Source organism: Rosa rugosa, chromosome 2 (genome assembly GCF_958449725.1).
Source record: "Rosa rugosa chromosome 2, drRosRugo1.1, whole genome shotgun sequence".
Taxonomy (NCBI): Eukaryota; Viridiplantae; Streptophyta; class Magnoliopsida; order Rosales; family Rosaceae; genus Rosa; species Rosa rugosa.
The window spans coordinates 16,584,062-16,593,776 of record NC_084821.1 but is presented as its reverse complement, the minus strand read 5'-3'; the positions used below and the strand labels follow the sequence as shown (position 1 = coordinate 16,593,776).

Genomic DNA, 9,715 nt, shown 5'->3' with positions numbered 1-9,715 from the left:
AAAAGCTCCCCCTTCTCCTCTGATGGTTTGAGAGTCGGCAATTTTTTAGTTTTCTCCATCCTTTGCGGTACGTCTCCACCCTATTGTTGTGAGTTTTCCCGAGCCTGGTCTCAGTATGAAGCTTTTATCTATTTCTCAATTTGTCTCTCCTTGTTCCAGCCCAATTTCTCACCAAAATTCCAGATCTTCAATCACACCTCACCCTCTCATCTTTCATCCTAATTTTCTCTTTTTTAACAACCTCATCTTCATATTCGACCCTTGGAGTCTTGACAGTAATCTATTCAGGGAAAAATTCACCAACGGTGTCTGGACACTTAGGGGACTTTCAGAATGATACCTGAACTTACAAAGTTATCAATGTGATACCTGAACTCATTTTTTCATATCAATGTCGTACCTACGACCAATTTCCGTCACGGAGTCGTTAAAATTTTACACGTGCGATGCACGTGAGTCACTTAATGAAGACAAAAAGACCGATTTACCCCCGAGAAAATTTCACCAACGGTGTCTGGACACTTAGGGGACATTCAGAATGATACCTGAACTTACAAAGTTATCAATGTGATACATGGATTCATTTTTTCATATCAACGTCGTACCTATGACAAATTTCCATCACGAGCCGTTAAATTTTGCACGTGCGATGCACGTGAGTCACTTAATGAAGATAAAAAGACCGATTTACACTCAAAAGTTTTTTTTCCTTTCCTTTTATTTCTTTCTTTCTTTATTCTTTTTTTTTTCCTTTTCTTTTCTTTCTTTCTTTCTTTATTCTTCTTCTTCTTCTTTTTCGGTTTCTTTATTCTCTCCTTCTCTCCTTGCCAACACCACCACTTTTGGAGAACCCACCATCAAATATGCAGGAAGAAAAATGGGGGAGAGCCACAACAACCTCCACCAACGAGCAATGACGTCATCCTCCGCTGGGGGATAAGGACTGCTTCTTCCTCTACCACCAGCGAAATTGTGGAGGCTCGAGGCCACATTCTAAGGGCCACCGGCCGAAAGGACCATCACAGCAAGGTCTGCACCGCCAAAGGCCCCAGGGACCACTGCATCTGGCTGGCCGCCCACACCGCCATTCAATTCTACGACGTGCAAGACCGGCTCGGGTACGACTGGCCCAGCAAGGCAGTCGATTGGCTCATCAAGAAAGCCAAGGCCGCAATGGACGAGCTCGACGAGCTGCCGCCGTGGAACCTGAACTCAATTTTTGTTCAGGCAACATCTTCTCTGACGGTGCCGATATCGGCTGCGCAGGACAAGCAGAACGCGAGCCTCCATTTCTCGATGATGGAGGCTCCGAGTTCTTTGTCTGCTAATCGGCGAGGCGCAATGGTGGGTAGCAGCGGAGTGGCGGAGCTGGTGAATCAGAACAGCTCGAATTTTCTGCAGGTGAGGATGGTGTGGAGGCCGAAGTTGTTAATCTTTGTCTGCCTATAATTGCCTCTAATTGAAGTTTGGGCGAGAGGCCGAAGTTGTCGGCTAGACCGATGAAGTTGCAGGTGAGGATGGTGTGGAGGTGGTGTTGCATATCGGGAACGACGGAGAGGATGGGGGGGGGGGGATTGGAGCTGTGATTTGAGAGTGGAGGGCTGGCGGGGTTTGAGTTTCTGATCAATGGTGTATAAAAGGGGGTCAGAGGAGAGAACGAGAGTGGTGGTGGCTAAGTCGTCGGCGGCGGGGACGAACTTGGAGTGAGCGGCGAAGCCTCAGTGCACAATTTCAATTTGCTGTAGGATTTGAAGTGGGGGGGGGGGGGGGGGAACCAGAAACATTTGCGGTGCATGAAGGTGGATTGAGCCGCAGCGGCGGTGGGAATCGGACTAGCAAGATGATTTGAATCTTGATGATTCAAATCAAGGGAAGAAGAATCCAAAAAAGAAGAACAAGAATGAAAGAAAGAAAGAAGAAGAATAAAGAAAGAAAAGAAAAAGAAAAAAAAAACTTTTTAGGGTAAATCGGTCTTTTTGTCTTCGTTAAGTTACTCATATGCAGAATTTAACAGTTCCGTGACGGAAATTGGTCGTAGGTACGACGTTGATATGAAAAAATGAGTCCAGGTATCACATTGATAACTTTGTAAGTTCAGGTATCATTCTGAAAGTCCCCTAAGTGTCCAGACACCATTGGTGAATTTTTCCCTAAAACAAACTGAGGGCAGAATGTCCTTTTTGCCCTCATTTTTGGGCTCACGTGAGTCACACGTGCTCACAGTTGACAGAGACGTGACGGAAGTTCGCTAGAGGTACGACGATAATACGAAAAGTAAAGTCTAGGTATCATATTGATAACATTCAGAGTTCAGGTATCGTTCTGAAAGTCACCAAAGTGTCCAGACACCGTTGGTGAATTTTTCCCATCTATTCACTTCGTCGTCATTAACATCATGTGGCAGTTTTTTGGTTTTTGGGCTTCGGCTTTGCATTTGTATAAGTTTCAGTTTATTTCTGATTTTTTTGTCTAATGAGTCTTTGGGCCTAGGACTCCTGTTTTCTTTTTATAACATTTGTAATATGTGCTCCATTTAATAAATGCATGAGTTATTTAACCAAAAAAAATTGAGATCATCTCCTGTGAAACACTCGGACCATGACATCATGGTCCCTTCTTTTCCAGTTGCTGCTGCTGCTACTGGAAGTGGAATTTATAGTACTATCAGTTATGAATTGATTCAATCACAAAATTTGAGCTGTTTACTAACTGTATGACAATACTGCTACCAACTTTAATAATAGCACTCTGTTCAAAGTTAGCAAATATATTTTGATCATGGGGGGATACATTCGTTGCCAGTAAAAAATAATAATAATTATTATTATTATAAAATAAAATAAAATAAAATATTGCAACTGCTCTGGGTGAGGAATCTACTAATACAGAGAAATTAAACTACGTAGACTAACAATATTCTAACTGCAGCTGTATATAAAGCTAGCTGAGCTCATCAGGGCTCAACACGTTCATGACAGCACAGAAGTATTGCTATAAGACAAAAGAGAGTGTAGAATTTAGTCTCCTGCTTCTTCAAAAGATGGCTGCACTTTTGACCAAATAAGAAAACTGGAACTGTCTTGGATGCTGAATATATTGATTCAATAGTTAGGTGCATTTAGAAACCCTGAGCTGATTTGCGTTCTCAAGATGGGAACTAATTGGTGTAATAAGGGCCAGGCCAGTTCCTAGTTAATTGATGGTCAGAATCTCTACCGCAGAAAGAGAGAAATTACATTAAGGCTGCTAACAGCTCCTCTTAAAGAACAGCTTGAATTCTCAATGATTCACTCTTCCTAATATATTGCATGTATGCTATTCCCCCTACACTCTAAACCTTGCAACCTTGCCAGAAGCCTGGAAAAATTAAGACAACAAATTAAACAGAAAACCAACAAGAAGGTTCTGAAACTACATTGGTAATGTGCAGTAGAATTTTTTTTTTTTTTTGGACAAAATACTGTCAATTGTGAGACTACGGTGCCAAAGAAGAAGAAACTTTTTGGAGGAGAAAGTATCAGCTGTGTACTGCATTGACAGAATCAGGCTACAGCTTTGATCTCCAAGTGAAAAAGAAGAAACTATTTGACATAGATGGAGCTAAAGATTTGAGCACGTACAGCTGTGCAGAAAAGTAATTTACTCAGGATTGTGATAGAATGTGGATAAGGGATAATGTACCATAGATGGGTGTTTTAGCACAGAAATACTCCGGGTATCATTTCCATGGTCAGCGGAAAGCAGAAGCCTCACATGTGCGACGGTCTTCCAGATCTGGCCAAGAGCTGGTTTTGGAATACCTCTCTCTCCACCTACTGTGTGATTGGTCACCTTCACATTTAGTCCATTTACAGAGTTATTGCAAATGAAAAAGTATAACCTAAAACTCCTATTCAATAATACTTTCAAATTCAATATACTATCATGTCTAAGAGCATATACTGAATTCAATTTCAAGTTTCTTTTGCAGTCAATTAAATCCTATGATGAACAAAATGATAATGGGGATGCATAATGCTTGAGTTGAAACGGAGACCAATCCAAGCTATGAAAAATGTTTACATGTACACTATATGAAGGTGAAGTTGCAAAAAAGCCGACAGAATTATTTTGAACTGATAATTATGTGTATCATGGTTTCAAAAGAAACTTACCAGTACCACAATATTATGCTCATGTGCTAATTTCTTTAACAAATATCCAGCAGATGTCATCAAAGCACGTCCTATCACCAATGAGCTCAATTTTCAGTCTTATATGACACTTAAATGAGAATAAAATCACTAAAACGGTAGAAAAATCCTTGAGAATGAAAGAAAAATCCACCAATAAGACACGAGGAAAGATGGGATAAAAATCATAAGATTGATATTGAATTAAAAAAAAAAAACAAAATAACAAAAAAACAAACTGTTATTTGGATACTATGATGTAATACCCTGTGAACCTATATTCCCAAGAATTGGGGTAATTAGTGAAGAGATCGAATCAACAATAAGCAACCGCACCTGCCCTCCTTTCTGCAGCTGGAACCAGTTCGTATGGTAAATATAAGAAAGTCTACTAAGAAACAGGAAGGAAAGGCCTCATGTCAGTGCAAACCTGAGATTTCAAATTGAACTCCAGCTGATGTAACACATTGAACATTGTAAAGATGTCAAACACGGAATGGCACAAGATGTTGTTCATTACTTTCTGAAAATTCCTTTGGCCTGCCTACAATCAGGACAAAAATCAGAGACTATAGTTGTCAATTTGAGTAAAACAGCTAATGAGAACAAACAAAAGAAAGAAACAGTACCCAAAAGTAATGGTATAACCTGACTAAACATGTGGTTAGAGAATCGACCAACAAACTCTGCAATTCGTTGGGTGGAGAAAGAGTTTCCTGTGTCTAGATATACAACAGTACCCATGTGCTTTGATGCAAGATATGAGGCAGCAAGCAGGCAGACCTGAACATAACCAAGAATTGGCACTCACTTTCAGAACGTATACTTGTGTATTATCTGTATCATAATATCATGAAATCTCTCTTCACATTACTAAAATTCGATATCGAATTAGTGATGAGTAAGTGGTTTTTAGGTGATCACAAAGTAGGCTTAGCACTGTAGCACAGTGTTCTTAAGTGATGACAACAAAACCCAAAAAAAAAAAAAAGAATGCGACATATGAACTGAAATTTTGAAATTATCACAAACTTATATAACTTTTCAACAGTCCGATCAAGAAGTAAGCATAGCAGTGTTCTTAAGTAAGTAATGAACCAAACCTCAACAAATGATTGTGATATGTAAATCAAAAATTTCAAATCACTGCTATCATCAACTCATAATTTTTGAACAAGGCAAGTTACTAACTTGCGTTTTACCAGAAGATGACGGCCCAACAAGTTCAGTTAATTGTCCCTCAAGTAATCCACCTCCCAGTAACAAATCAACCCTGCTCCACAGATACCCAAGAAACATTACAAATCTACATTTACCATTACTAACAGCAGTAAAATGAACATGTCAGTCTTTTTTGGGAAAATTAAACATACCCTTCACAGCCAGTTGGAATTACGTGTTTCCTATGTAGAGCATCATCTAAAAGTTGCATACCATTCACCCATGGTTGGTGCTGAGCATCAATAATAGAGAGGATCTGGGTAATGCCCTGATAGCCCATACATAACAATGTCATACAATTATACAAAGCCATTTGATTAACTGAACATAGAACATGAATGTGTGGTATTCATATGTAAACCTGCTCTAGTTTTTCCGAGGTGGGCTGTTGTTTTGCAAACGCAGCCAACTCATACAGGTCGTGAATGAGGAAATCTTCCACTGCAGTAAAGCAGAAAAAAAAAAGTCTGAAAATTTAACTTGTTTTTCTTCATATTCTATCGAAACTCAGGAGACCCAAGAAGATATTTGTATGTAGTTTATTGGATTTGGAGCAAATTATAGAACTTACTAACCTGAGAGAATGCCATGTGAGGCGCAAAAAGTCTGGAAATTGGAGTCGATTATTGGGTACTCTAGCTCCAGAGCTTTGAAGGGTGCCATTTCTTTTACCCTCTTCTTTCTACGAAGTCGTTTCAAGTAGGAATTCAGTTCGAATGAGCGAAACGCAGCGAGGTCAGCGTTTTGTCTGATCACTCTTTGCATCGGTTTCTTTAAGAAGAAAATAATTGAAGAAGTTTTCTTCGTTTTCTTAGCTAATTCTTTTTTGAAATTATGACTGTGATACCACTCTGAGCCGAGACCTGATTTAGATAAACTTCTCATCAAGAGGCGTTTTTCACAAGAGGATGGTTGAAAAAAAAAAGGTCTAGCGTTCAACCATCCTCTTGTGAAAAACGCCTCTTGGTGAGAGGTTTATCTAAATCAGGTCCCGGCTCAGAGTTTCTAGCTCACATTCGCTCAACTTATAGATCTAGCCAGATTTTCGTTAGACCAAACTTCTTGGGTTAATTTTTTATATATTTGAGTCATTTATTTTGTTTTTATGTTTTGCAAGTATATTGGAGGAAAGAAATTCTCAAAAAAAAAAAAAATATATATATATATATATATATTGGAGGAAAGAAGAGAAATTAACTTAACAAAAGGAATAAAATGTTTTTTTTTTTTTTTTAACAAAACAAGAATAGTTCAGAACGAACCGGATAATTACTTTTATATGATTGGAAGCCCAGGATAAGTTTTCATAAAACTTTACAACTTGTGAATATCATTTTTCTAGAAAAAGTTATGGTCGATTTAGTAGGCTTGGGAACTCCAAACCGACTAACCGAGACCGAAACCGTCCAATCCGAGCCGATACCGATCGGGTCGGTTTGCAAATCCAGTTCCACATATTCCAGAATCGTACCGTACCGAATAGTATGTAAACGGGTCGGCATCGGTATGGGTCAAATAGATACCGTATTGACCGACCCGACCCGATTTTCTAATATTTTCACGACTTGTCGTAAATGTCAGCCACTCAGCCCTAAACTCCCAAATCCCAATTCATTTCGCGTTCTGCTGTTCTCATTTCTCAACTCACAAACCCTAAATTCCTAAATTCCTCTCTGGCTCTCTGCCCTCCATCGAAGATTCGAAGGCCCAGAGAGGAGATTCAAATTCGAAGGCTCTCACTCCTCTCTCCCCTCCATCGAAGAATCGAAGTCTCTCACTCGGTCACTCCTCTCAGTCCTCTCACAGAGACCAAATCAAAGTTCAAGAGTGAAGAAGTTAAGACTTAAGAGCCTCGATTTGACTCAACTCGATTTCAAGCCTCCCACTCTGAATCGATGGGAAAACTGCGGGTAAGTCTCTCACTTTCTTAGATTTTTCTGTTTTCGTTCATGCTTTGTACTTTGTAGCAGCATGATTAATTTGGGGTTGATTAGTGGTTGGATCTGTGAGGTTTCAGTAGTGAAATTTTAGGCTGGAGAAGTGGGTGTGCTGGGCAGTGGGTAGTGTGTGGTTGTGGACTTGTGGGATCAAATGAGTTTTAAATTTGAAGTGATTTAGGCTGGAGGCTTCTGATTTGTGGATATGTTGATTTGTGGAGGTTTGCAAATTTACAATGCTGCATTTTTTTCAGGTTTCTGGAAATTTTGCTATTCAAAACAGTTCAGGCCGATTGGAACCGATTGGTACCGAACCGATCGGTTTCGGGCCTAATCGGTATTGCAGATGAGATTTCGGCGTCCCGAACCGAACCGAGCCGACTATAAACTCGGTATCGGTATCGGTATAGGCATGTTCCCGAGCCGAGCCAAACCGATCCCAGGCCTACGATTTAGTATAAGAAAATCAAGGTGTGCTCGAATCTAAATTTTACAGGAATTCATGCTTTGAGGCACAAATCCCAATGAGAAGCTCAAAGACAAGTTTCTCCTAAATATTTCACTTCTCATTAGACGGTATCTTAAAACTCAAAACATACAAACAACTTTTTGGGGTAGGGCTTTGGCCCTTGGCCGAACCCTATATTTTTGGCTTTTGTCTAATTACAATAATTTTCTTGTATTAAGAACATAAATTTCTAGTGTCTCCGGAGTAGTATCAATGGAGGATCTTCACTACCTCTACGTATTTCAGTTTGTATATTTCTATGTACCACTATGAGTCTATGTCCTTAAATGGCAGCAGAAAGATGTGTAACTACCTATTCTGGCGAATATATTATTTCGCCCCTGGGGCTTGACTCAAAAAAAAAAAAAGACAAAAAAAAACAAAACTACTAAAAACTAACCAAGACTGATACCCAATTTTTTTTTTAAATTGTTTTTGTTTCTTTCTTTTTTTTCCATACCTTTTCCAACGAACTAGTTTTCAATTAGAAGTCATTATGAACGAAAAAATTGTGAACATTGCAGGATAATTTCGATATTGATTATTGTGATTACTTTTTTTTTTTTTTAATTACATAGAAGTTGATTCATATGAAGCCATGAAGGGAGTCAAGGGACCCCTCCATATCAATCGCTGGTGGCTTATGGTGGCAGTTGGGCCAACTTTTGGGGCCTGTTTTAGTCCTTCCTTTGGTCTGGTCGTTTCATGAGAAGTTGAAGGCCGATATTTGTGGGCTACTTTGCTGCTACATGCTGAGTTGATGGGCCAAAATTTTGGCCTAGACTAGCTCCAATTTGGATACCGCCATATTCTTGTTTGAATATTTATGCCTCGTTTGGTTCACGGAAATGAAAGTAATTCCTTTGTCTTTCCCATGGGAAGGGAAATGAAATTTCCCAACAACTTTCCATTCTGATGTTTGGTAACTTAAGGAAAGTTATCAGGAAAGTTATTAAAAAGTTGATAAATAATATAATAAAAAAATATGTTGTGAGTAATAAATGCAAGGAAAGAAGGGGGGAAAGTGATTCATTTGGGGTTTGGAAGGAACCACTTTCCCCTTTATTTTCTCTTCCTTCAGGAAATGATTTCCTTTCCATTTGCATCCCAAACGCAGGAAAGGAACAGGTTTCCTTTCCTGATGCTTACTTTCCGCGAACCAAACGTGGCCTTAAGTCGCTCTAAGGGCATCTCCAATCCTAGTGTCAAAAGTCATTTTGGCTTCCCCAATTCAAGTCCAGCATCTTCAACCCAATAGAAAAAGTAGTCAAAATGACCCTTAAGTCAAAAGCTTAGTCATTTTGACCAAATTTTGTCGAACCAAAGCCAAAATGGAGAAGAAGGGAGAGGAGGTGGGCTCCATGATCTATTGAGATTATGCTATAACTTTTGATTAAAGAGGGTTGGAAATGCAAAATTTGAATGAATAGTAATAACATTAAGAGTGTCAAATTCATGAAATGGCTATGGCTTTTGACTAAAAGGTTGGAGATGCCCTTAGATAACAGTATTTGAGACATGGTAATGGTAGGGTCTTCGATTTAGCAACATCAAGTGGTCTACTACTGGTTTGGTTTGTACTTTGCTTATGTTCTCATAATTTTGGATTTGGGACTTGGTATTTGAGTCATTGTACGATCTCTGTGCTCGTGATCATTGCCTTCGAGGGTCTTTGGTAGTTAATTTGGTTTAGAAACGTCAAGCAATCTGCTAATTGTTGACTCTGCAAGATCGTATTGTAGCTAATTAGGTAATGATTCATTTTGTAAATGACTCCCGTAATATTACGGTTATTTACTATTACTCTAAATAAGTTTAGGAAAATGATTAATCAGAGATAAAATCGCTTTTTTGTGAGAAGGTTCGAGATATGAAAA

At 39.1% G+C, this 9,715-nt stretch overlaps 1 protein-coding gene across 5 annotated transcripts; it reads right to left on the bottom strand.

The window, feature by feature from the left end:
* Positions 1-2,795: 2,795 nt before the first annotated feature.
* Positions 2,796-6,298, bottom strand: LOC133732902 (DNA repair protein RAD51 homolog 4). 5 transcript variants are annotated; one of them, XM_062160510.1, is made up of 10 exons: positions 5,969-6,284; positions 5,755-5,834; positions 5,546-5,661; positions 5,364-5,445; positions 4,802-4,955; positions 4,603-4,712; positions 4,439-4,520; positions 4,155-4,225; positions 3,682-3,831; positions 2,796-3,357 (listed from the first exon to the last, which is right to left on the bottom strand). In XM_062160510.1, exons 1-10 carry the CDS (start codon positions 6,276-6,278, stop codon positions 3,325-3,327), a joined length of 1,188 nt encoding a protein of 395 aa, XP_062016494.1. In that variant the 5' UTR covers positions 6,279-6,284; the 3' UTR covers positions 2,796-3,324. The 5 variants fall into 5 exon arrangements, with proteins under 5 accessions (XP_062016494.1, XP_062016496.1, XP_062016493.1 ...); XM_062160512.1 differs by having other exon boundaries at positions 4,603-4,716; positions 4,821-4,955; positions 5,969-6,282; XM_062160509.1 differs by having other exon boundaries at positions 4,439-4,526; positions 5,969-6,280.
* Between the last annotated feature and the right edge of the window lie 3,417 nt (positions 6,299-9,715).

Excerpts from the sequence above, each read along its gene's own strand:
- LOC133732902 (XM_062160509.1), bottom strand. The coding sequence starts at position 6,278 with ATGAGAAGTTTATCTAAATCAGGTCTCGGCTCAGAGTGGTATCACAGT. Across the intron at positions 5,835-5,968 it reads CTCACATGGCATTCTCTCAG|TGGAAGATTTCCTCATTCAC; the intron begins GTTAGTAAGTTC and ends GCTTTACTGCAG. Across the intron at positions 3,832-4,154 it reads AGCATAATATTGTGGTACTG|GTGACCAATCACACAGTAGG; the intron begins GTAAGTTTCTTT and ends CTAAATGTGAAG.